At 44.9% G+C, this 26,213-nt stretch overlaps 1 protein-coding gene across 1 annotated transcript; it reads left to right on the top strand.

Moving 5' to 3' along the window:
• The first annotated feature begins 1,711 nt into the window (after positions 1 to 1,711).
• On the top strand, positions 1,712 to 26,213 carry DGAT2 (diacylglycerol O-acyltransferase 2). The gene is made up of 8 exons (XM_021532426.4): positions 1,712 to 1,825; positions 9,219 to 9,338; positions 10,314 to 10,421; positions 11,247 to 11,317; positions 18,676 to 18,880; positions 22,405 to 22,579; positions 23,831 to 24,033; positions 24,817 to 26,213. The coding sequence occupies exons 1-8, from the start codon at positions 1,786 to 1,788 to the stop codon at positions 24,969 to 24,971; spliced, it is 1,077 nt and encodes a 358-aa protein (XP_021388101.2). The 5' UTR covers positions 1,712 to 1,785; the 3' UTR covers positions 24,972 to 26,213.

The raw sequence follows: 26,213 nt of genomic DNA, 5'->3' as shown, positions 1-26,213 counted from the left end.
GATTAAACCTTAAACTGTTTCCCCAGCCTTGAGTCAGCTCCATTATCTCCTTGGATGTCACCTCTCCTCCACAAAAGGCAGACAGAGTAACTTTCTGCCTTAGGTGCTCCCCAACTCCTCAAGATCCAGGGGAGTGATCCCTGCAGCCGATCGTGCCTCTGCTGGGCAGGGGAAGCCAGGGAGCTTCAGATTGGCACAGCGGCATGCTCCCACCCAAAATACTAGTCAAAAGTTGAAGCATTTTCATCTCTCAGTTGTGACATGCTCATTGCTTTTCACCAGTTTTTCTTTGCGTGATGTTGAAGTGCTTCTTAAACACAGATTATTCCATTTTCTCCAAATTACAGAAAATGAAACTGAGATTAGGGAAAAGACAGAGGCCTGATTCTTTGTCCAGAGCTATTGAAAAGTCCCTCCTTTACCAACTTAACCCAGACACGATATAAAGGATCTGGTTTAATGTCATGGGAGCTGGGACAGACCCATCTGTCTGTAGAAACCACAAGTGGCAAGTGCAGCTACATTAAAACCTTGGTGCAAACCTAAATAACACCTTGTTTCTTGTGGATGAGTTGAATAGACCCTTAAACATGTTGTTAGAAGAAAATGAGGCTTGGTCAGCGGTTTAAACATTACCTGTAGGTTATCTTAACAAAAATGATGCTTAATGAAACCGTTAGAGTTTCTGTTATGTTTTAATGTTTTCATTAATTCCATTTTCATTAAAAATTCCTTTAAAATGCATCAAAATTACTAAATTTTCCTCCTTTCTACCTTTTCTCTTAATTTTATTATTCTTTCAGGAACCCAGAACTCCCAAAGCCAGCTGGCGAAGATAAAATCAGCCAAGAGTGGGGTGGGAGAGCATTTGAACAAGAAGAAGGTGTCTTAAACAATTAGTAGAGGAATGGGATGATCCCCTCCTCACTAATGAGGGGGGAGAATGGATTGAGAGCAGCCCTGGAAATGAGGACTAGTGGGTGCTGGTGGACAAGAAGCTGAACATTCCCCAGCCATGTGTTTTGCCAGCCTAGAAGCCCCTGTGTGCTGGGCTGATCACAGAGTGTGGGGAGCAGGGGAGGGGGGATGCTGCCCCTCTGCCCCTCTTGGGTGAGACTCCACCTGCAGAGCTGCCTCCAGCTCTGGTGACCAACATCAGAAGGACATGGAGCTGCTGGAGTGCATCCAGAGGAGGCCATGGAGATGCTCTGAGGGCTGGAGCCCCTCTGCTCTGGAGACAGGCTGGGACAGCTGGGGGTATTGAGCCTGGAGAAATCTTTTCTCCAGGGAGAGATCTCAGAGGGGCTCCAAGAGAACTGGAGCAGGACTTTGGACAGGGACCAGGAGAGGCAGGCCAAAGGGGAATGCTTCCCACTGGGGCAGGGTTAGATGGGATGTTGTGAGGAAATTCTTGGCTGTGATGGTGGTGGGGCCCTGGCACAGGTTGCCCAGAGCAGCAGTGGCTGCCTGATGCCTGGAAGCGCTCAAGACTAGGTTGGATGCGGCTCGGAGCAACCTGGTCTAGTGGAAGGTTACCCGGTGTTGTAAATGGACGAGTCTTAAAGTCTGTGCTAAACCTGCACCAAGAGCTTCCCCTGTGCCCAGGGCTGGGCCCGGGAAGCGAAGCGGGCCCGCCCTCCGCCTCCTCCCTCGGTCTCCTCCTCCTCCTCCTCGCTGCGCTATATATGGGAACGGCGCGGCCGCGCGGCGCGGGGGCGGCGGAGCGGGTTTTGCTGCCCCGTCCGTCCCATGGCCCTGCCCGAGCCCTGACCGCCCCCCAGCACCATGAAGACCATCATCGCTGCCTACTCCGGGGTGCTCCGAGGTACCGCGGGGGAGAGGCGGTGGGGATGCGCCGTGGTGCGCGGTGGGGGATGCTGCGGCGTTCCGCTGCTGCACGGGCTGCGGTGGGAGCAGCAGCGAAACAGCCAGCTTTGAATAATCCTCCTTTTCTTTTTTTTGGCCGCAGGGACGTTGTTCAAGGGGAATGAGGAGGGGGAAGAGCGATGTGCAATGGCGGGAGGCAGCTGTAGCTTTTCTCGGGTGGAGGATTACAGGTCTCTGCGCAGGTTTTGCGCTTTTAGCGGCTCGGAGGCTCCTAGGGCTCTGGGTTTGTGCATTTTGCCAAGGTTAAGTTTGCACCTTGGCAAGATGTGGGCGTGGGGCACTTGCCTATGAACGCGTCTTCCCCTCCCCCGTCCCCGCTTCCTTTTGTCACCGTAGGAAGAGAAGTGTGGTGTCTTTATCGGCACTGCCCGGCTGATAAAAGTTCGGTCTCAACTTTATTTTCGTAGAATTCCATTTAGCTTGGAAAAGGCCTCCTCAGCGAATCCAACCGTTTCATAATACTGTGTTCCCACCCGCTCGTCAAGGGGAGAGAGGGAATATGGCAGCGTGTTACTATTTTTGCTGTTTTATAATGACGAGGTGAAGATTCAGTGCTCGGCAGGAGTTTCGTGGTAGCCAGTTCTGCCAGGTTTGCTTTAGCATCCCTCGGTGCTGGTAAGTGGCTTGTTGAGAGAAGTGGACCGAGCTGCTGCTGCAGACACTGAACGCTTCCCTGCACGCTGGAACATGTTGGTTTAAAGGCTTTGGAGAGAGTATAGGGAGTCCCAAACCACAAGCTACCTTGCCTGCTTGTAAAGGCACCTCAAAGGATCTTGTAGGAATAAAATCATCAGGTTTTAATGTTTTGTTACATAGAGTTCTGTATCCCTTCTGCAAGGGTGCTTGTCTAGAGAAAGGTCAGGGTTTGCAAACGGGGTGGGCTTTGCGTGGAAATGCACTTGGACAGCGATTTAACCTGTGATTTGTGGAGGGTCCTTGAGTAATTGCTCTGTGTTGTGAAAGGCTTTTTACCCTCAAAAGGCAAACTGCTAATACCTCCTGGGATGAAGAGACCTGTGAAATGTTTTATTGATTAAACAAATCGTTAGCAGAGGTGAAAGGACATTAACCTGGTGAATTAACCTCTGAAGTCTTGATTTTGCACTGTCCTGTCCAATTCTGTGTGTAGAGCTGCTGGTGCTCATCTCAGCCAGGATATTAGATTGATCTGAAGGATCAGTTGTGAACTGACTGGGGAGAAGACCTGCATGTGTTTCCTGTTTTCAGATCTGTTTCTTAAAATAACTGTGCTTGCTTGAATGACTAACAGAGGACAAGTTATATTTTCATTTGAGAGAGGTTATTTGAATTAGCATCTGAACTGTTATATTGAATGTTAACTGCAAACTAAGTGCACAGAATAAATAATTCAGGAAACCTATAAAATATGTAGGGTTGACCTGAGACCTCAGCAGCCACCTTGTTGGCACTGGCATGTTAATGATGGATCTAGGACACATGCATAATTCAAAATGGAGTGTGGTTTAGAGACAGTGATTGGCCTCATCTCTAGATAATCCTGATTAGTGATGGAAAGCTGTCTTAACTCTCCTCAGGTCAGTTTTCCTCTGAGGCACCTCATGGGGATCTTGCTTTTTAACTTAAATTAACTTATTTCTGCCTGGGGAGACAAGGGCTATTGCCTTGGTGACTGCAACATCTACCAACTCCTGGCCAGTGCTGTGGCCTGCATGGGCAGGAGAGCACAGGACTGGCTTCAGAGCTGAATCCAGGTGCCTCTCAGAGGAACTCTGAGTTGGACTGGGTATGGAGATAGTGGTGTGGGACCCTGCAGATCAAAACTGGCAGAGGTGATGTGGTGTAGAGGTTCATTCATGAGACCTTATGTACTGCTTGATCATGTTGGACAACTTGTCCCACTACAGAGGATGTGTAGAACAAACTCACTAGCTTCTTTTCTTTCTATGTCCCTGAATATTTTTTTTCCAAGTACCATGCTTGTGCAAAGGGCCAACTTTGGGATGAGCATCTGAATGGTTCATATTGTCCTTTAGTCTTGTTGTTTTCCTGACATCTGATTTTGCTCTGGTGCTTGTAAATTTGGCTGAATTAAATCTGATCCTATTTAAAAACAAACAGAAAAATAGGTGCAGGCATCTGCTTCCATATTCATCCCAGTATGTATGCATGGGAATGTCCTTTGATATCAACCCAGTACTGCAAAAATCAGAGCAGTCCTTGGACCAATGCCTGGGGTTGGATGATGCTCTGAGACACCTGGTTGGGTAAGAGGGGTTGTGGACTCATCTTGACCCTCCCCACTTTGGCCATAGGATGCCCAGGAGGTCTCCTCCTTGTGTTTGGCAGAGCAGCAAGGGGCTCTGTCTCATCCCTCTCCCATGAGGAAAGATGCTGGTGTGGTTGGGACCTTGAAAGGCTGTGCTGAGATGTCTTTTCTAATGTTACTTCATCACTATGAAGTTTGGGATGAAAAAGATTATTTTGCTCATCTTTACCTTGGAGTTAGTCTTACACTGCATGTGATGTTTACCAGACCCGAGTTCTGCTCTGGGGTGGGCAGCCTTGGGAGCTCCTGTTTTGGGAGAACAGGATCACAGCTGGCTGCAGTGAGTTGTTGTCTCTTGACAAAGTTGCTTGGGAGGTGAAGGTCTGGGCTGCTCATATGCAACCCCTCTTTCAGAGCTCTCATGTGCTCTGTGCACACTGATGAGCTGTAGGATGGCTCCTTTTTCTCTTGGCCAGACCTTTTCAGTCTTGCTAACTTAAATCTAAGCTTGTTTGCTGGTCTGGGACAGTGGGGTCTTGTGGTTACATCACTTTAACATACACACTGTTGTGAGTGTGGAGACTGAGGGCTGAGTTTAGTGCTGTGAGTAAATCCAGAACTAACATAAGTAATCATGACAGATTTGTTTTCTGGGTCTGGAGAATCCCAGCTCCTTTCTAAAAGAGAATATATAAATTTTTATTTGCATGTCCCTGTTCAAAATATTGTTGATCTCCAGGTGTAGGCACACTGTACTGCAGATTATCTGTAATTGAGTAGCTTTCTGGGACAGGAGCAAACTGTTCTAAAGCTGTATACAGGGCAGGATAACTACTCTGTGCTGATTACTCATTATTTTCTTAACAAACTGTTTACTCCATAGTGAATATGCTTGTGCTTGGGGCACCCAAGTAAACCTAAGACATAAAATAACTAGTGTTGCTAAAGGGCTTTTACAGGTGCACCAGCATGCTGTGTGGGCTCCCGCTCTTGCATGGGGGGCTGAGTCCTCCTGAATATTCTAGTACTGGTCTGTTTTTCTTATCTTTGTTCCAGTTTCAGCTTCTCTGCAAAATATGTAGCTCAAAATGTCTATTTGCAGCTTATGCTTTGATGGATCTAATATGGTTTTCCTCTAAATAAGCCATGTGATGCAATTTCATTCGTGACCAAGAATTAGCATGCTAATTGTCTGGAAAAGGTGGTAGATGAAACTTGGCTTTAGCAAGGTTTCAGTGTATTTTTAACTATGTGTTAAAACACTTGTACTTCTTTTCAGTTAATTTCTCTTGCTGATGTTTAATTAAGTCCTGTCAGTTGGGTTTTTCTGGTGCTTGTTTGCTCCCATTCTTGGGATCTTTGATTCTAGTTCCCTGCCTAGATAAATGTTTGTGTCATTTATCTGAAATAAACTGTGCTAGAGGAGCACTGGGTGCTGAGTCCATAATGCAGGAGTCAAATGCTTGGTCAAACCATTTGCTGATTCCAGGATCTCCTTGGTAGCAGCTCCTGCATTTGATGTTAAATGGAACTAAATGATAAAAGTATGGTGAGCCCATCACCAGTTGCAGGATAGCTGCCTAATGTCCCTGAGCTTCCTTGGAAGGCTGCAGATGACTGCAGGGAGGTCTCCTGGAGAAGTTACTCTGTCCTTTGTGACAAGGAAAGTCCTTGAGAGTTCATGCATGGCTTATTTAGTGCAGGGAGTTTCCCATCAGTACTCCAGGGAATCGGCTGCAGTGTGGAGACCAGGAATGTCTGGTGTAGATATGGTTTGTCAATGCTGACCCCAGCACTTATGGAATGGGTTAAAAAGATCTTAATGATTGTCTAGTTAAGGCTCCCCAGTCAGGCTTCCCAGTTCTGGGACAGGTACCCTGGAAAATTCTCCAGGGCTGTGCTGGGTGGCCTGCACAGGAGCCACTGCCTTCAGCAGCAGAAGATGGAGATTTGGGTTTCTTCAGGATCCAGGATATTTCCTTGGGAAAAGGCTGATAGGAATGTATACAAATTATAGTTATGTCTACTGGGCCCTTTTCAACTAGGTTATAAGGATAATCTGTTCCCTGAAAGTTAAGAGAAAATGCCTTGGGTTTTTAATATGTGAAACGTGCTTGGTGTGGTCCCAGAAGAGAGCCATTAGGAGGAAGTATTTTCTCTAATGGGCTGAACTCAAGTGTTGGGTTTATTCTTCTGTGGCTGAGTGCCAGCTCCCCCTTTCCCCCATTTCTGTTGACTTGTCAAAGCTCTTCTGCTCTGTGTCACTAGTAACTGGCCTGGTTCTCCAGAGCATGGAGAGTCTTCCCAAAAATGCCTCCTGGCTACTGAAGCTGAAAGGAGATAAGGCTTGCCTGGGGGGTTGAATACACAGTGTCAGTCATACATGATGAACAGGAAGCTCAGGACTGTCTGGAAAGGATTGTCTTGGCACTAAAATCTGGAAATGCCTGGTTGATGAAATGGGTTAATCTGGAGTCTGCAGGTTGGTACAAAGGTAGGCCTGATGTACTTGCCAGGTTTGACTGACTATTCCCATGGTCCTTTCCTTTGCTGCTGGGCATCTTTCATTTCTTAACTGAGAATTAAGTGCTAGTTTTCAGGCCATGGTAACTCCTGACATTCCTGGTGTGGAATATCTTGTTCTCTTTGAAGGATATCTTTGCTTTCAGCAAATAACTGACCCAAGACACTTGTCCAAGGGCAGGTGCTTAGAGCTGTGTGGCAAACCACTGCCTTTCCTCTGTCTGCAGGAGTTGAATGTGAGTTTTACGTGGTTTGAAAAACAAGTTGACAGGTTAATTTGTGCTACTCAATACTGGTCTGTTTACAGGGCTGGCAATGCCTACAATTTGTTCAAACATCCAGAAAATGCTGAAGTATAAGTTCTCATCTAGAGGGATAAACAACTGTTCTCTTTGGGAAGAGGACAGGGATTTAGCTGGTCCAAGGCTAGAGTGTTTGGTTTATGAAGCCAAAGGGGTTTGGTAGTGTAAATGCAGGTACTAGAAGAAAAAAATTACATGGGGCTGGGCTTTTATTGTAAGTCACAAATAATCTCAAGGACTTTTGGCTTCCTTTGGAGGACATAGACATATGTCCAGTGACACCACTATTGCTAAATTCTTTCTTTAAACTTGTATCTGGTAATCCTAAGTCTATATAAGTCTGTCCACATGCAATTGTGTAAGGTTTTTGGGATAGCAAGTTCTTGGAGCTGTGGCCCCTCAGCAAGTGTTGAGCAACCTGGTCTAGTGGAATGTATCCCGGCCCATGGCAGGGTATTGGATTGAGATGAGCTCTAAAGGTCTCTGAATACAAACCATTCTAAACACAGATTTCTTTTACCCTTGAACAAGCAACTGGCTTTGTAAAAAATCAGGTGAAGTTTATTCCTCACCCCAAATTTGGGGATTTGCTGCTAGATTTTACAGCATGGGATTTCTGAATCTCACTGCTTAGATACTCTAGTGTGGCAAATCAATGCACGTGACGAAATTTAACTCATTTTGATGTTTTGACATTCCCCAGTCTCGCCTCAAAAACAAAACTACTTGTGGAATGAAATCTTAATACTGCACTATATTATCTTGTAAAGAACTGCCCACAGGTCTAGCTGTTCTTTTAACCTGGATTAGTGCTGTAGGTTTCAGTTTACTCACAGTTTTAGTGGTATGATCTATCCCAGCCTAAAACTTGGTCTGCTTAGGGTAATTAATGCCCAGTGCACTACTGGGATTGTTCATGTAACATGGACTAAGCAGAACTAAGGGTCTGAACTGGGTGGTCAGGTTCTAAATTTAGACTGCAGCCTTTGGTGTGGCTCCCCCCTGAATGCTGCTAGGGATGAGGCATCTCTGGGTAACCTGTGCCAGTGTTTCACCACCCTCATAGTAAAAAACTTTTCCTTGCCTAATATAAATTGACCCTCATTCCTATGAAACAGTTGCTTTACATATTTAAAGATGCACCAGTGAGAGTATCTTTGTAGAAACTACCAAAAATCCTAGTGCCTGCTTATACCTAGAGAAGCTATTTTGAATCACTTTCATTTGACTGAGTGTGAACACTTGTTATGCTATTACCACTAGCAGGTAATATCTTGTCAGCAAGAACTGAACCTATTCAATGTAATAGCTTCTTTCATAGTCCTAATAACAGGCTGATCCTTAACTACAAAAGAAAATATGTAAATACACATAAAGTGATTAGTGTTTTGGCCAGTTATTATGGTGTTTGCAAATAAAGTAATGAGAAAAGTGAAGGAAAACCCACTTGCAAGTGCTTCTTTGTGGAGGCTGTGTATACTGCCAAAAGCTGCAGTGGGCAGTTCTTCATATAGAAAGCATTTTCAGTGTTTTACCCACTTCTGGGTTTTTTCCCCACTTGAATATCTTAAGCTTCTACAAGAGTGGCTTTCAGCTCCTTCCTTATTTACTGCTTTAGGAATGCTGCTAGTTTTCCTTACTCGTAGAGCTGTGGATCCTGAGGATTGTGTGTTGAGGCATCCAGCCAGCCCTTGGGCTGTGCTGAGGAAGGCTGGAGCACAGAGCTTTCCTTGAGCAGCACTGGGGTTGTGCAACTGGCCTCCTGAAGGGTGGATGAGAATAGCTCAGACCACAGCCAGGTGTCTGCTTGCAGGTTTGAGGCAGCTGATCTTTATCTTCTTGTGAGCTCATGGGGTTCCCTCTTACCAAACACCACTTGGAAGAGCTGGCAGTTTGAGGTGAGGGTATGTGTTAAGAATATGTGTGAACATCCTTTGCATTTTTATGGTCAAGTTAAAGGAGGCTTGCTCAGGTGAGTACTGATGATTACTCATTAATCCCCTCCAGTATTCAGAGAAAAGCTGGATGTTGGCAGATGGCAATCCTTCCTCTTCCAGTATATCCAAACTCCGTGGAAAATACCAGTTTTTAGCAAGCCTTGCTCTAAAAGCAAACCACACATTTATCTGAAACCTCTTACTAAAATAAGTTCGATTTGATGACCCTTCCTTTTATGATTTCTGTTTCAAAGGAAGAATATTGTTTCCTTTGCTCAGTGTGCAAATGTAACTTTTTTCCTTTTGTTTTTCTTTCTTTAGGCACGGGGTCGAACATTCTTTCTGCTCTGCAGGATTTGTTCTGGCTATTAAAATCCAAAGTAGAGAAGCAACTCCAAGTCATCTCTGTGCTGCAATGGGTTCTCACTTTCCTTATCATGGGTAACACCTTTTGGCCTAAAGCAAAGGGGTTTTGACTGTAATTTTGGATGAATTCTAATGCAAAATATTAACTTTTTCCTAAGTTAACACTTAATTACTAGATGTGTACTGCAGCAGTGTAGTTCCTGGGGTACAAGGATATTGTAAACCAGTTGCATTGATATTTTCAACTATAAATTACTTTTCCTGGCTCTAGAAAATTTCAAGAGCTATGGAAAAACTGACTGATGTTTAGCTGGTGTCAGTGTCTGCTGTGCAAATGAGGCTGAAACAATTGGAAATGTCTTACTTGGCTTGCTCGTGGGAATATTCACAGAGATTTCTTAGAAGCAGCTGGTAACTGATGCAAGTGATTGCAACAGGAATGCCTTCCTCTTTCTTGGCTTGGTCTCCTTCCAGGAGGGATCAGAGATGAGCAAGAATTGTTTGTGTTAGACCAGTAAAAGAATAAAGCCTATTTATCCCTGGGTACTTTGATTATGTGAAACCTCAGGCTGCTCTGCTTCATTGGATTGTTAATAATTAAACTGGAGAATGACTGCTCTCAGCATCTGTGTTACTCTACCTTCCCAATTCAGTTTGTGCTAAAATGACAATGTTGTTTTTGGGTGGGATCCTTGGCACCCTGCTGGAATGGCTGATGCAGAGCTAGTGTAACCTGTGGAAGATGTGTGTAACTGAAGGGAAAAAAAACCATTGGTGTGGGCCACAAGAAATCTTTATGCTCATCCAGTCTGATGAAGCAGCTGCCCTACCTGGAGATGTAAGAGATGCTTGGAGGCACCATTAAGGGGAGGTTGAGGTTTTTCAAAGCTCTAGAGGAAGCTGCCTCAGCACTGCATAAGGGGTACAATTTACTTGAGGATTAATGACATCAGACTAAGATTTCAGCATGGAAGAGGCAAAAGGCAAGGGATTTAAATGGAGACCAAAACCTGATGCAACCTTCTTTTCTTCTTTCTTGCACCTCTCCAGGTATTGCTTGCACTTTAATCCTCATGTATATACTGTGCACAGATTGCTGGGCCATTGCTGCTCTATACTTAGCCTGGCTGGTATTTGACTGGAATACACCAAAGAAAGGTAAATATTGTAGAAGAGATACTTATTGTTAAAGTGTTCCTGTCTCCATATTTGGAGCAAGAAGCACTTCCTTGTAATGGAGGACTTCTCTTCTTAGTGAGACTTGGCTGAATCACTGACCAAAGGCATTGCTCAGTGAAGGATTTAAATGTCAGCCCTTGGCGTGAACAGTGACTGCAGGTTTCATTGATGCTGAGGGCAATACAACATTAACATTCACTACTATTATGCCATTGCTGGCTTTTATTAACATATTTATAAGGCATAGGTTCTTTCTGTAGTTCAGAAAGATCTAAAGATTCAAGAGCTTTCTGTCCTCTCCAGCTCTTGCAAGGTTCAGATTAGGATGTGATTATCAAGGAACAGCTCCTCTATGGAGTCAGAGTTGCTACAAATTAAGCAGATGACTTTGTTTTAGGGAAAAAAAAAAAACCAAACCAAACCTGTACAAACCAGCTCTGGGAACCAGCAGTGGTAACAAGCTTTGGCAACTACTTTTATAGCCAGATGAGCTCAGTTCTCCATTGCTTCAAGATGCCTGAAACCATCCAGGATTTTGGCCTTTCCCAAAGGTTGAACTGGAGCGTTTCTAGTTTGAATTGTAGAGTTGTCTACCATGAATTTGCAGTCAAGCCTTAATTTGCTTGAAGTCCCTTGTATTCCAGAGTGTGCACTGATTTCAGAAAATGATGCAGGTTTCCCACTTGGAGGAATGAAAGTGTTGATTCCTCTAGTGAGGCAGCAAACACTGGAGTCCTTTAGGCTTTTAGATGGACAGCCATGTGAAAACAACTTTAAAGACATGATTAATTTTTTTTTCAACAGGGGGAAGAAGATCCCAGTGGGTGAGAAACTGGGCTATATGGAGGTACTTCAGGGATTATTTTCCAATAAGAGTAAGTAAAAGTTTAAGTCTGATATGCTGGGGTTTAACTGCTTTAGTGTCTTGTACTGGCAGTAGTCTATCTCTTGACATTGAACTGTAAGCAGGACGCGGCTCAGTTACTATTGCCATACTTCTACTTGTGGTAGCTGTGGTTAGAAAATCTGAAATGTATTACCAATGGTGGCAATGTGATTGCCAGAACCTGCTGTCTCTAGTAGTTTTACCAGATTCCTGGAGGCAGTCTGCAATCCTTGTTCATCTCTCCAGCTTCTGGAGACACTGGCATAGGTTGTCCAAACAAGTGGTAGATGCCTCATCCCTCAAAGTGCTCAAAGCCAAGCTGGATAGGGCTTGGAGCTGCCTGGTTTAATGGAAAGTGTCCCTGCCCACGGGAAGGAATTGGAATTGGATGATCTTTAAGGTTCCTTCCAGTGCAAATCACTCTGTGATTCTCTTCTGTGCTGCAGCAGTCCTATGTACTGCCTGACCCCTAACACTGTTCCCCTCTCATAAATCATAAAATCTGGCTCAGTTTTTGCCTGTTTTCCAGTAACTTTTGCTCTGGGGTGTATTGGGCAAGAATATCTGGGACCTTTGTGCACCAAAAGTAATAGCACTTCACAAGGAGCAGTAAACTTTGTCTTCAAATCTATTTGCTTTGGAGAAGTGGATTTTCCAGCAGTGGGAATAGCTTCAGTTCTCCAGCTTGTAACTTGCTCACCACATACTTGTATTTTTCCTACTGGTTCAGACATACTCCAGAGAGGGGACAGGGCTGCCAGGCTGCTCTGGGACCTCAGAATTAGCTGGATAACTTGGAAGGGAGCAGGGGTCAAATTTGGCTAGGAGGGAACTCGATCCTCTTTGGAAGGGCACACAGCTGAAAGGAGTATTATGTAAGGTTGTTGGCAAGTTTTACTCAGCTTGAGTGTGAGGGAGGGACCTTGATACAGCTTTTGAGCTACCTATCCCCAAGACAGTCCAGCCTCAGAAAGGAGCAGCAGGATACCAAAGCAGCTTAGACTGGATTCTTCCTTTGCAAAGTCACTTGAACTCTCAAGGTGCCTGAGCGTGCTGCTGGTGAACAAGCCTTTTGTTGTACTCTGAGAAGCACAGAACCATTTAGGTTGGAAAAGACCTTTAAGAGAAAGTCTGACCATTAACCCAGCACTGCCAAGTTCACCATGAAACTTGCTGTTGTTAACAGGTAATTCTTGGCAAGTCTAAGTGTACATGGAAAACTTCACTGTGCCTGCACAGACTGGAAGTCAGCCTGGGTCTCATGGCTGACACAGAACTGGGCAGGCTCTGCTGTTGAAGATGGGTCTCAGATGTGTTGTGTTCTAGTACCAAGTCCTTAGTGATGCACTAAACAATGCTGCCTTGGATATTGGTGAAATGGGCTCTGTTATGCAGGGGACTTAGCGCTGATTCTGCTGTTCTATCATTCCTTTGATGCACATTTATCCTTGTCTTCATGGAAATATGCCCTGCAGGTCAGATTCACTGTGGATATTAAAAGTTTGTCAAAGAGCTGGGTTGTTTAGGTAGGTTTAGAGATGAGATGAAGTAGATAAATTAAGCTTTGCAGCAGTTTTAAAATAAATTCTTGCTAGTTCACATATCTGTCAGAACTCCTTATGGGTTTGATTCCTTTGCTGCTGAGGGGGAGGAGTTGTGCAAGGTTTATGGAGTCCAGTGGTATTTCACATGCAAAGGGCAGAACAGGAGGGCTGACAGCTGGGAGATTACTCTTGCACGTGTTTTGGGGGAACAGCCAGCTGGCAGCAGGGTTGGTAAAAGTTGCTGCAGAGATCTCAGGGTAGAGGTGCTAGAATTGTTTTTCAGTTACAGGACTGATGCATGAACAATGCATCAGCATGAACAAAGAATAATATCTCTGGATATTGAGAATGGTACCAAGAGCCAGAATGCTTTGGGTTTGCTAAGAGCATGGGAACTTCTGGGTTAAATTAATTACCTCTTCTTGCACAAGAGGGAGATGGGTCTACAGAGGATCACTTGTTTAAATGTTCTCTCTGCAAAATCCTTTTTACTGGATTCTGATCTGCATAATGGCTCAGTAGGACTTGGTTTGTGTCCCAGGCTTATGGTTTGTCAGGACAGTCCTCTGCTGCATCTCATCCTGTGCCATGTGTCTGCTGAGCACTGCAAGGACAGATCACACCAGTGACAGTCACACTGGTGGTACATGTAATGCTGAACTTGCCTCCAGCAAAGTCTGCATATAGAGCTGTGGTAGCTGCATCCATATCTGCACAGGTACCAGCTGTTTTGGGCTATCAGCTCAGATTTAATTCATAGAATTAAATTCATATGTATTAAAGTCATAGTGTGGATGGAAGGGACGTTAAAGCTCATTTCATTCCTCCCCTCTGCCATGATTAGGGACATCTTTCATTAGACCAGGTTGCTTCAACCAAGCTGTGTAGCCAGGCCTTGAATACTTCCAGGTTTGGGGCAGCTACAGCTTCTTTGGACAATCTGTGCCAGGGCCTCGCTACTCTCATAAACAAGAATTTCTTCCTATTTGGCTTGCTGTATTAGAGCAGCTGCATGAGAATCAAGCTCTGCTCCAATGTTTGTGCTGATTAGGCTGGTCTCACTAGTCAGCAGTGCCTCCCAGCCTGAAACACCAGGACTATTGTACCCATACCTGGAGATATGAGGTCATGTTTTGTAATACCAGGTGGGTTTGGAAAGCAGCCTGAATCTGGCTCAGTTACTCAGCATGAACTGAGTTGGCTACATTCCCTGGGACTTCATGTAGCTGCTCTGACAATAATGAAGCTATTTTAGGGCACTAGAAGCTCAAAGTTGTCTGCTGGATAATGGCTGGCCTTGTAAATAGTGCTTTAAGCTAAGCAGCACATGAAGCAGCTGAGGAATGTTCCAGTGACCAGAGTCCTGGACCTGAAGTGAGAGGTGAAGCCCAAGACCCTGCAGGTGTGTGCATGTGGCTGGACTGGAGCAGACACCATCTCAATCTCATGCTGTTGATCCCAGCAGCCTCCTAAGCACATGCTGGTGTGAGGATGTCCTGCTGGAAGTGCCATGATCTCAAGGCTTTGTTTAGGTAAAGAAGCTGTCACCTGAGCATCTGGATATCTCCATGTGCAGTAGGACTTCAGGGCTTCAGACTTTTGACTTACCTCTGTCAGCCTGTGAGCACTTCAGGTGTGTGCAGGGAGACCTGCTCACTGCAGTGGGAGAGTGGGCAGGAATTGCTGCCAAAAGTGTCTTTTTTTTCCCCTCAATTTGTCTTGTGTTCCGTGTCTTGGCTAGCTACCTGGCAAAGCTCCTCCTTAATTTTTGTACATGATTTACAGAATGGAAATAGAAGGGTTAGATTGCTCTGTCCTAACCTAGTGCACTGAATGGCATTCCAGCTCATGACAGGGAGTTAGAACAAGCTGAGCTTTAATGTCCCTTCCAACCCAAGCCATTCTGTGAATTTGTGACTTATATAATACCGGGAGCCTGGTGAGGTGTCTTCAGGTCCTGGCTTACACTGCTGGGAAGGTGAGATAATTTCTTCCATCGTGTTGCTGGGTGTGATGTGGTTAAGTGCAGTTCTTGAGTTGATTTGCTAGCTTGCATGCCCATGAGACCTGCTGCTTGGATCCTGCAGGATGAGCTCTGGTTTTGTGCTCTCTAAATTCTTCCATAGCCAGTGCTACTCAGCTCCCACCCAGACAACTGATTTTTTTCCTGCTCTTTGGCTCCTGGTACTGAGCAGCAGTGGTTCTACAGTCCTCACTCTCCAGTACTGAATGTGCCACTGTTCCTAAAATTAAAATTGGCAATATGGTTCTTTAGCTGGCACTCAAATATTAACACTAATTTTCTTTACACTATTGTACTGGCTTACTGCTTCTGTAGGCTGGCTTAGTTCTGTGTAAAGAAATCTGTTATTATGAAATGGGTGGATGGACTTTGCTCCCAGAGAAACACGTTTGGTTTCTAACAGCAGCTGGGAACAGGTGTGTTAGTGCAGTGGGGTGAAGGTTCAGCTTCACTCCCAGTACTGATTGTCCAGGTGAGATGCAGCAGGGATGTGCTGACTCTGCCTCATCGTGGGAGCATTGAGGCTCCAAAGAGCTTTGTGGGAATGCAGAAGACCTTGGAGGCAAAAGGAAAAAACAGCTGGATGTTCACAACAGACTTGCAGTGGTGTTGTTCAGTGACAGCTACAGCAATTCCTTGGGGCAACCTGATAACACTATTTGCTTTTCAAGGGGAGGGGTTCAAAGAATGATCAACTTCCTGAAGAGAGGCATGGAATCATAGGATAGTTCAGGCTGGAAGGGACCTTTAAATGCATTCTAGTTCCAAAGTCCCATCTTGTGCTCTTCACTATCTTCACTCTTGTTTGAGTCTAGAAATACATGATTTACACAACTTCAGAAATTCCTGCTTCTGGATTAAATTTAGGGAGAGATGAAGGTATTGGCAGGCCATACCCTCCGTGGGCTGAGTTTGTGCATTTGCAGATTCAAGACCTCTGCTTGCAGAGAAGTGCCCAACCCTGTCTGTTGGTCTTAGGTTCCCTGGCTTGACTTGGGTGGAAGAACACATAGAATCACCAAGGTTGGAAAAGACCTTGAAGATTGAGTCCAACTATTCCAGTGCCTTTTGGGTAATTTTTCCTCATATGTAAACTGAACCTCCCTTGGTGCTGCTTGAGGCTGTGTCCTCTTGTCCTGTCACTTCTTACCTAGGAGAACAGACTGACCCTCACCTGCAGCCTCCGTGTTCACCTTCTGTGAGCCTGTGTTGTGGGGCAGGTGTAGAGGGCAGTGGCAGCCTGCGTGGGGCAAAAAGGGGAAAAGCACACACGTATGAATATGAGGCTAAATCTCAGCCCTTCTCCTTGCCTTTGTTTAGTTGGATCCCTGCAAACCCCTTGCCCACTCCTGCAGTGGTGTGGGTGATTGATTAGCATGGGTATTGCCAGCCCTGTGGCTCCATAACAGGAGCTCTTGGAAAGCAGCCACAGCAGTAAGGCTGCATCCTGGCTGGGGCTCTATGAGGTGTCCAAGCAATGGGATCTGGGTGTCACTGTGTGTGGTGGAGGGGCTAGAGCAGGAGAACAGCCTGTCTTCCATACGTGTGGCTCTGCCAAGCTCAACATGCACATGCCTTGTGCTCCAGAATGAGAAGGACAAACCTTCTTCCAGCTGTCTTTCCTATTAAAGGAGCTGTGCTTGGTGCAGGGGAGAGATGAGCTTGGAAATCACTACCTTGGAGCTTTAAGGAAGGAGTGTCTGCTGCTTATGCAGCTAAGCCATGTTTCTGTATCTAAAAAAATCAGAATATTGTTTAGGTTGGAGAAGTCCCCTGAGATCATCAAGTCCAACCATTCTGCTAGAAGTGCCAAGGCCACCACTAACCCAGGTGCCCCATCCACAAAGTTTTTAACTCCTTCCAGGGATGTGGAGTCCATCACTGCCCTGGATAGCCTGTTACAGAAGTCCCTTTACAACTGAGCAAGAATTGAGGGGTTGCTTACCATATCACTACTTTTTTCCTGGAGACAGGTTTTTGGTCTTTAGTCTGTGATCCCTGTTTCTTGTAATTGATCAAGGGGACAGCCCTTTAATCCTGGGAAGTGAAAGCAAAGTCATCTATTAATTGGGAAAGAAGGGAAAGGGGATGAAAGGATGACTTGGTGTCATAAAGGCAATGGGGCTCTGCAGAGCTGTTGCAACCACAAGCCTCTGTGCCCTCTTCCTGGAGTTCTACATGACCTCAAAGCCAGAGGAAATGATGAAGAGGGCCAGTCAACTTGCAGAACCTGCTGCTGTATCATGCTTGTATCACAGCCACTGTTTTAAATAGCACAGGACCTGTAGCTTCATCTGGGGGCAAGGCTGGGAACAGGGAGAAGGGAATCAAGTTTCTGGGCATGCTGCTTTAGTGTGTTGCAATGGTACCTCAACTCCCTGTGGCATGATCCAACAGAATGAACTTGAACAGTGCCAAAACACTCCTTGTCCAAGGCAGTGGAGTGTGTAATGCTGGTGTGACATCTTGGAAATCTTAGTTTGTTTTTTTTTTTTTTCCAGTGGGAGCTGATGGAGAGTGGCCTTTGCATATACAGTTTGAGGGATGGGGTGCCAGAGCTTCAGCTTGGAGGTCTGAGAGCTGCTGAGGTGTTGCAGTTGTCAAAAAGTGGCACTGTTGCAGCCTGAAAAGAAGAAATGTTTAGATTAGATACTAGGAAGAGGTTATAGACTCAGAGCAGTGAGGTCCTGGCACAGGCTGCCCAGAGAAGTTGTGGCTGCCCCATGCCTGGAAGCGTTCAAGGCCAGGAGGGACAGGGCTTGGAGCAACCTGGTGGATGATCCTTAAGGTCTCTTCCAACACCAACTATTCTAACATATGAAAAAAAAATAAATTTGATCACTATTTTTGTAGGCTGATGCAGCAGCCCTGCTGTGTTTTGTCCTGTGTGCTTCCTCAGACTGCATGTGTACTGCCTGGGGAAGATGCTCAGACACATGGGATGCTGCTGCTACCTACAGCATTAAAAAAGCCCCCTCTGGCAGTAGTTGTTCTGTGCTAGCTAAGACAGCCGTGGAGAATCCATGCTCTGCAAACAGAGGAGCAAATGGTTAGGAATATTGAACAGCCTGAAAACAATGTGATCATAACTCCTAGTGCATGCCCTGTAGGAATCAGAGATGGCTTGAGGTGTCTTGTTGACCCTTTAGCATGTAGGCTAGGGCAGAACCTCTTAAAAGGAGGGATAATTTCCAGTGTTTACCACCCTTCTGCACGTTTTCCCACTTGGAAGGTGGCCAACAGGCCCATTAAAGGCTTGCCTCTTTTTTTCAGGCATTAGGTGAACTTGCTTCTGCTATGAGACAGATGCTGTGGTGTTTGTGTTCTTTCCCCCTCATACTGGGAGGCATTGATGTGGTGAGAGAGGGCTGGGAGGAGGTGGCTGTGGCTACAGGACTGAAGAACTTCATTGGTTTGGGCAAGAGGTGTGTCAGAATGCCTTAGGAAGGAGTAGAGAAGCAAAAGGCTCAGGCTGCAGCAATCCATGCCCTGTTCCTACCTGGCTGGCCAGCTTTTTATATTCACAATCAGCCTGTTTATCCTGCTCCCTCTGCTTGGGAAACTGAAGTCTAAATGGCTGCTCCTACCAGAGCCTCTGAAATCCAGGTGAGCCTATACAAGAGCTCTTAGGCTGTTCTCCCTGATGGGAAGAGAGATAAGAACTGGGGGATTAGTTTTTTGGTTTCTTTTTTTTTGTTTTTTTTTTTTTCTTCTCTCACTTTTATTTACTATCTGAAAATATCCATCTCTCAATTGAGCTTTTTTTTTTTTCTTTCCTAGCTGGTTAAAACCCACAATCTGCTGACCACCAGGAATTACATTTTTGGGTACCATCCACATGGCATTATGGGCTTGGGTGCCTTTTGCAACTTCAGCACAGAGGCCACGGGTGTCGGCCAGAAATTCCCTGGGATCCGACCATACCTTGCTACCCTGGCTGGGAACTTCAGGATGCCCATATTGAGGGACTACTTAATGTCTGGTGGTAAGCACAATCACACTGTGCCATTTCTGCTTATGTGCTTGGCTCTGAGCTGTTTTCACCTCTGTCAAGTGAAAAGCTGTGTTGGAAGCTCAAGTAGCCACTTCCTGCTGATAGCATCACCCAGACATTGCTTTCACATAGTTATCAACAGGAAGCTGTGAAAAAATGTGAGAAGTCCTGTCTAGTGGTAGGTGTCCCTGTCCCTGGCACAGAGTTGGAACTGGATGATCTTTAAGGTCACTTCCAACCCTAAACCATTCTGTGAATATGACTAGTTTGGGCTGCAGAGCCTGCTGTTCCTCTGTGTTCATCCTTAACTCTAGGATACTCTTGTCCAAAACCATAGTAAAGATATCTGTAATTGTGACAACTGTAATTGTGGAAGGTGGAGACATGCAACCAAGTTGTCCTAGGTATTGTGTGAAGGTACAGGAAGAAGTTGCACTGACTGAAAATACTGAGTAACCATAGCCAGCTCAGCTCCTGGGCTCACTGCCACATCCCTTGTCACACATCTGTGTTTTGTGGTGGTGGTGGATGCTGTCTCCCCTCAAATCACACTACTTGGTGCCTGCCAGGGGTACAGAGTCTGAAATATTGCACAATGCCAGCTGTTCAAGGACCCCTTTCCTTGAATATATTCCTGTAGATGGATCCCAGGGGTTGTGCAGTCATGTAAGTGTGCTCAATTATATTCATAGGTCTTTTTTAATGGAGTCCAGGATTTTAATGCTGGAGGGCTTGTAAGTTATGACTGGGCAGGGGAAACAATGTTTAACATGGCAATAAAGTGTTCTTACATGGCCAGAGCTTCCTTTTCAGCCTGTCAATTAGATAAAGGTGAGGGAGTAACTCTTAAAGACTGAATGGAACAATCCAGTAATCTGTTTGCTGTTTCTGGAACTGATTCATCAATAAATGACTTTAAAACAGATATCTTAATAAGCACCAATGCTGGGAAACAATAGGAGTAGCTGTACCTGACTCTGACTTGTTAGATTTGACTATTTCTCAGCTTATTGTCTTAATTGAGGGAGAGAAAAACTAACTGGATCTGGTGGAGAGGTGTTTGTCTCTATTTAGAAAGGGCAGTATCTCAAGCTGGTTTTTATCTTCCTATGCTGATGTTAGTTGCTGTGTGAAGTCCATAATGTGGGAATTCCCAGGAGAGCAGTACATGAGAAGTTGGGATTTGCTTTCCAGTCTGTCACATCTGTAAATTTAGTTCTGTTACTTAAGTTTCCATGCAACCTTTTTGTATTAAAAAAAAAACAACATCTTCAATCTATCAGTATGACTGGCAGACAAGTCTTGTGGCCAGCCAGAGCTGCTTTCTCCTTTTTGGAAGGAATGTGGGAGTAGGCATTAGCCACATCATTGCTGTCTTGGCTATCCCTGAGCATTGTGTTTAAACCAGAGGAAAATTGTGCTGCTTTGATTCCTAGGATCTAAGCAAGGTGTCATGAAGTTAACCTTCTGGAAGCCATAATTTGTCTTAACTTTCCCATACTAGAACCTAAAGATGCTGATATAAAGGCCTTAACATCACTTGGAAAGTGCTGGTAATTCCCTCAATCCTTTTTTTCTGTGGATGAACCACTTCCAGGTGGAATTATAACAAATCCTAATGCTGTACCAATACACATAGTTGGTTTACAGCTAGTACCAGTTCTTAATTTTGTAGACTATTAGAGGTTAAGGCTCAGCAGGGATCCTGTAAGGCATGAGGGCATGACCAGAAAACCCTATATACTGTGTGAATGTGCTGAAGAGCAGAATTTATCTATTGCCACTTGTCTCCATGTCTCATTGCACTTTCTGAAGGAACTATTTGGTGCTGTGAGCAGCAGTAATCTCCTGGTAACAAGTGTGAAAGAGCTGAACATAAATGTTACTAGGCCTGCGTAGCCAGCATGAGCCTTGGTGTGGAGAATGGGAAAAGTTGAAAGTTGGAGCAGTGAGTACAGCCTGAGCCTTTCAGAGGAAAAACAATCAGAGAGATGTAGTTGTGCGGAAAGAAACTAATTCTTCATCCTCAATTCCAGCTGATCTGTCTCAAGTGTGGTCTACTGTCTTCTTATCTGGAGCTGGGATAGGTGATGACCCTGATGCCCAGATAGACATCAAGGCTGGCAGACTTGTCCTGTCTAAGTCCCCAGGGCCTGTTCATCATTTAGTTCTTGTTTCAAGCAATTAATACCATGAGTGTAATAGGGCGATGACCTGAAATACTCAGATCAGATGTGTTGTGTTAATGGATTGTAAGTGATGGCACCCCATTTCTCCTTGGCTTATTCTGGCCAAAAAACTGAGGCAGGAGCAAGCTTGGATACCCATTGTAGGATAAAGGCAAGAGTTTAAAGAGCAGACAATCAAATTTCTTTACATTTTTAAAGCAATACAGAGGAAATTAAAAGTGGTGTCTTTGGGTTTTTATTTCCCTGGAGTGGGGCCTGGTGCTTTAGGGCAGAGATTGCTTCCTAAAGGTGAAGGGGGGTCCTGCTCTTTCCAGTGTGGAGTAGAGAGAAAGAGCTTCACACTTTTTTTTCAGAGTATGGATTTATATAAACACTCTGTCCCATAAATTGCAAGAGCTTCATATTATTTCAGGTCTGTCTTAAAGGTTTGTCCATTTATTCTTTTTATATTGCTAAATCTATTCCACATCTATTCTACTACCTAAATTTGCTGAGGAATTGGTCAATATCAGACTCTCATCCATCAAAATAACACAACTGCTTTCTTCCTTTCTAAAGGTAAACCAAATCCTACTGTAAAGTTTACATGGAGGGAGGATGTCTGACACCAATGCCTTTGATATCACTAGATATAGAAAATCCTTGCTGAAGTCTTTTGATAAAGGAAAATTTTTGAGAGTTGATGTTTATGGAGTTTATGACCTGTTACAGAATTTCTGAGAGAGAGAGGGCATGATTTATATCTAGAGTGAGAACTAGCTACCCCTCAGACTGGGCCCCTGATAAGTGGCCTTGGTGGGGCCTGGAAGCCTTTGATGCAGTAAGAAATTAGTTGTGGCGCAGTTAGAAATTATGTTAAGGTAACTACAAAGTAATGAGCTATCTGGGTGTGAATTAGAATAAAGCTGCAGTGTGAAAAGCCTGACCACCTTAAGGCAAAGGTGAACAATGTTATCTTGCCAACCAGAGTGCCATTGTAAACTGTAAACTATGTAGAAGTGTGTAAAAACTGCCATCTTCTCTCGAATAAACAGAGAACTTAAATTGCATTACTCATATTGGTTGGATGTGTATTCTGTCCTGTCCAGCTTTCCCGTTGTCTGAGTTTCCTGGTGGCTTTTGACCAAGTCTAGTGCTGCCAGGTCTGTGAACTGCTTGTTTAGTTGAGGAATAGGTTGCCTGCTAATATTACCTGCTCTGACCAGAGGGAGGCTGCACAGCTCAACTTGCAATTGAGGCATAAACTCTGTGCTGTAAGTATGAGAAGATCCTGAAGTCACCAGTCGATTCTGTAACGTGACCCTTGTGTCTGTCTCCTTAATCCAGGCATCTGTCCTGTGAACCGTGACAGCATAGACTACATCTTGTCCAAGAATGGCAGTGGCAATGCCATCATCATCGTGGTGGGAGGGGCAGCAGAGTCCCTGAACTGCACCCCAGGGAAGAACTCCGTGACGCTGAAGAACCGGAAAGGATTTGTGAAACTGGCTCTGCGGCATGGGTAAGGGGCAGCCTCAGTGCTGGAGCAGCACTGCTGCCATGGGGAAGGTGCTTTTGTTTGAACAACTTGGTCTGAGTGAAGTGGTCCCTGTCCAATGCACGGGTATAGGACTAGATGGCCTTTAAAGGTGCCCTCCTGTCAGAATCTGAGGTATTGATGATTCTGAGATTGTGGAAAGTCTGTCTTTCAGCCCTACTGTCAAAGAAGTCATAATTCCTCTGTGCTGGTTTCCAGGTTGTTTGTTCTGTTTATCTCTCACATGTTCTGCTGCCCTGCCCAGCTCTGTCCTGCAGGGCAGCGTGTGGGGCTCTGCCCTCAGTGGGATGTGACAAACATTAAATACCAGAAACTCCCTGGGCTGGATTTACAATAACGTGCCAATATCTGTCACCTACGTTGGACAGTGTGTCCCCAGCCTGAACCAACAGAAAAATGCCAAAACCACAGTGAAACATGGAGGACAAGAAGGACAAGACACACCCAGTTTCCTCCATCTTGTCCCCTTTGGACCCCTTATCTAAAATCCTAAAATTTTGCTTTTACACACGTGCCACACTTAATTATTACTTATATCAAACACTCAGAGCTCGTAATTCATCCTGTAAGATTGAAAACTCTTTTCCATGGACAGAGATCACAGCCAGTGTCTCTGGGGCCTCTGTACAGGGGAGTTCCTGACCTCTGCCAGGGTCCCAGACCTGCCAGGGCAGCCAGAGGGATGCCCTGGACTCCTACACCCTCCAGCCCAAACTATTCTGTGATTCTGTTCCCTGAAGCAGCTGATACCTTAAGGGGATTTTCTTTTCTGCAGTTTTGCTGTGTTGTGTGGGTGTTTGTGCAGAGCATCAGACATGGGCATCCTTTGGCTTCTACCCCTGAGCAAGGTACAGGGGTAGGGGAATCCCTGGGACAGCAGGAGGTTTCCATGGCAAGAAGAGGCAGTGTCAGTATGGGGTGAGGCCCTGTGCAGTCCCCCTGGTCCCCATGTGTCTGAAAGGAGATGGCCATCAAAAATAGGAGTTGAGTGTATATGGAAGCATGTCCAATACCTGACTGCACAATGTTCCACAGGCCCATTGCCAGTAAAATTCTTGTATGCCTTCAAAGTCTGTTATGTCATGCCAAGTCTGGCTGGCTTTTGTCAGTACCTTGTGCTGCAAAAAAAGCTCTGGGCAATGGTACCAGCACGTGTGGGGCTGTTGTATGAGCTGCAGTCCAGGGGTGGGGTCCTGAATCTTTCTGTCTTTCTAGAGCGGACTTGGTTCCTGTCTACTCCTTTGGGGAAAATGAAGTGTACAAGCAGGTGATCTTTGAAGAGGGTTCCTGGGGAAGATGGGTTCAGAAGAAGTTCCAGAAGCACATTGGCTTTGCTCCGTGCATCTTTCACGGCCGTGGCCTCTTCTCCTCCAACACCTGGGGGTTGTTACCTTACTCCAAGCCCATCACTACTGTTGGTAAGATTTTAGTATGAACATGCTGTGTGCCTCTCTAGGTAGTAGAATACTTGAGTCTATGCTGTACACCTGCTGTAGTTTGGTCTTGGAGTCTTGACTAAAAGATAGCTTTCCCTTCTATATAAAAACTTTCCAGCAAAACTGAGAATGAGCTAGAAGAGTTTCCAAAGGTTACAAATCTTCAATGTTCTGCTTCCTGGTAATTTTACAAGCGAGCTCTTTTTTGAGGGAAAAGGCTGTAGCTCTACTTTCTTTGGCCTTGGATAGCTAAAGTCAGAAGCAACCCTCTGGCCCCTCATATCCCAGTGGGATGCATGTCTGACAGTTGAATATTTAAAGCCAACCCTAAAGCTGGCATTTGAGTCTTCTAACCCAAAGCAGCAAGGCTGCAAGAGGGAGGAAGGAGAAAAAGGTCAGCTTTGCTTTTGTGGTGTGTATAGGGGAATACCTAAGAACTGACTCATGGCTCATGGTAATTGAGGAGGCATTTATCACTCTGCCATAAACAGAAGGGGGATTTCCTAGCCACCTTGAACAGTAGACACATTTGTGTAGCTAAAGTACATCTGGTATTGCTGAGAAGTGCTGTGTGTCCTTGTTGTGGGACAGCTGTGCTTCAGAGCCTGATAAAACTGTGAGGAATTGGGCAAACCTCTGCTATAATGGCAAACTGTGCTGTGCCAGAATGGATGTGCTGAACTACCATAGCTCTGTCCATAGAGAACAAATACCTTAGGTTGTAGGAGCATTTAATCTAACATGGATTTGTCCCTTTTTTACCAGTTGGAGAACCCATCACCATCCCCAAAATTGATAATCCATCCCAGAAGGATGTGGACTTCTACCATAGCATGTATGTGGACTCCCTGATCAAACTCTTTGACAAATACAAGAGCAGATTTGGCCTGCCAGAGACTGAGGTCTTGGAAGTCAACTGAAGGCACCTCCTTCTCTCAGAACCAACACATCGTTTCCAGGAGTCAAAGTTGTCACTGTGTACTTGAAAGCATGTGTGGGTGTATGTATTCTTCAAAGCAAGTGTTTAAAGTATTGCTAAACCACTTTAAAAATAATAAAGGCTTTGCTTTAGAGAAATCCCATTACAAACATCTTTTTATACAAAAAAAAAGCACAACTCCCTATTGCTGTGAGGATTTGGTTAAATTATTGCCTTTATAATCTGCTGTATAATGCTGTTGGATCACTAACAATGGATTAGAAAAATTCCTACAACTACTGTGCCCACTAGCACAAACAATTTTGGGAGAGTAGGATTCATCTGGTTTTCAACCTAAAAAGCAGCAGGTTGATTTGAGCAGCAAAGCAGTTTTACAGGTGTGTTGCACAAGAGGCCTGTTGAGACATGCTTATGTAGTATAAGGGTATTTCTGCTTTGGAAAAGCCCTTTTTGGAAGTATAGTTGGGCTGCCACTCCCCCTGGTGTGGCATCTATGCTGGATGGTGCAAGGAGAGTCAGGTGAAGCTTGATCCATAGTGTAGTGGATGATTTTGTGGCTGTAAATTCACCACTGTATTTAAAATACCAGTTTAGAAGCAGGTATATCCCAGGTGCTGCTTGCACAGAGGCTTGTAGCTGGAAATACAGGACTTCTTCATGGCCACAAAACTCAAAAGATAAGCTCTAGGAGCAGTGGGATGGTGCAGTTGTATAGCCCTGGTGTTGCAGCCCTTTAGGGTAGACTTTGGGGAGAAAATGCAGTGGGGCTATTGATACAAGTGCTTTGGATCCCAGAAGCATTTGGAGAAATCTAGAAGTAACTTCTGGCCTGAAGATGGCTTCTAATTACTCCATCCAGTGAATGTAAAGGAGTAGCCTTTGTATACTTAGGATCTAAAGTGAGCTACTTTTAAAAAGTATTTATAAAATGTTTATGTGGATGTTAACACTGCTTGTGGTGAGATTTCTTGAGAGTACAACTTGTTTATGTATAAACCTGAAACACTGCACTACTTGCATGTCTGACCTGCCTTTTCAACCATTCAGTTGAGTGTATCTTGAGCTCTAAAATGTGCCTTTCTTCCATGTAAGAGGATGGTACTTCATATTCCTGGAATCTTGCCTCTAAAGACGAATGTTCATCTGTCATATTTGATAGATTATTGTATTACAGAGTATCAATTTTTGTACAAATTTCTAGAAATAAAATTGGGCAAAAATA

The sequence above is a fragment of the Lonchura striata genome, chromosome 1 (assembly GCF_050655825.1).
Source record: "Lonchura striata isolate lonStrDom1 chromosome 1, ASM5065582v1, whole genome shotgun sequence".
Taxonomy (NCBI): Eukaryota; Metazoa; Chordata; class Aves; order Passeriformes; family Estrildidae; genus Lonchura; species Lonchura striata.
The sequence above is the reverse complement of the archived record's forward strand: the minus strand, read 5'-3'. Positions and strand labels throughout refer to the sequence as shown.

What these genes read in the sequence shown, in the direction of transcription:
- DGAT2 (XM_021532426.4), top strand. Translation starts at nt 1,786, where the DNA reads ATGAAGACCATCATCGCTGCCTACTCCGGGGTGCTCCGAG. An exon ending in TCTCACTTTCCTTATCATGG is followed by an intron (nt 9,339 to 10,313) that starts GTAACACCTTTT and finishes GCACCTCTCCAG; the next exon opens with GTATTGCTTGCACTTTAATC. An exon ending in GGGATTATTTTCCAATAAGA is followed by an intron (nt 11,318 to 18,675) that starts GTAAGTAAAAGT and finishes TTTCTTTCCTAG; the next exon opens with CTGGTTAAAACCCACAATCT.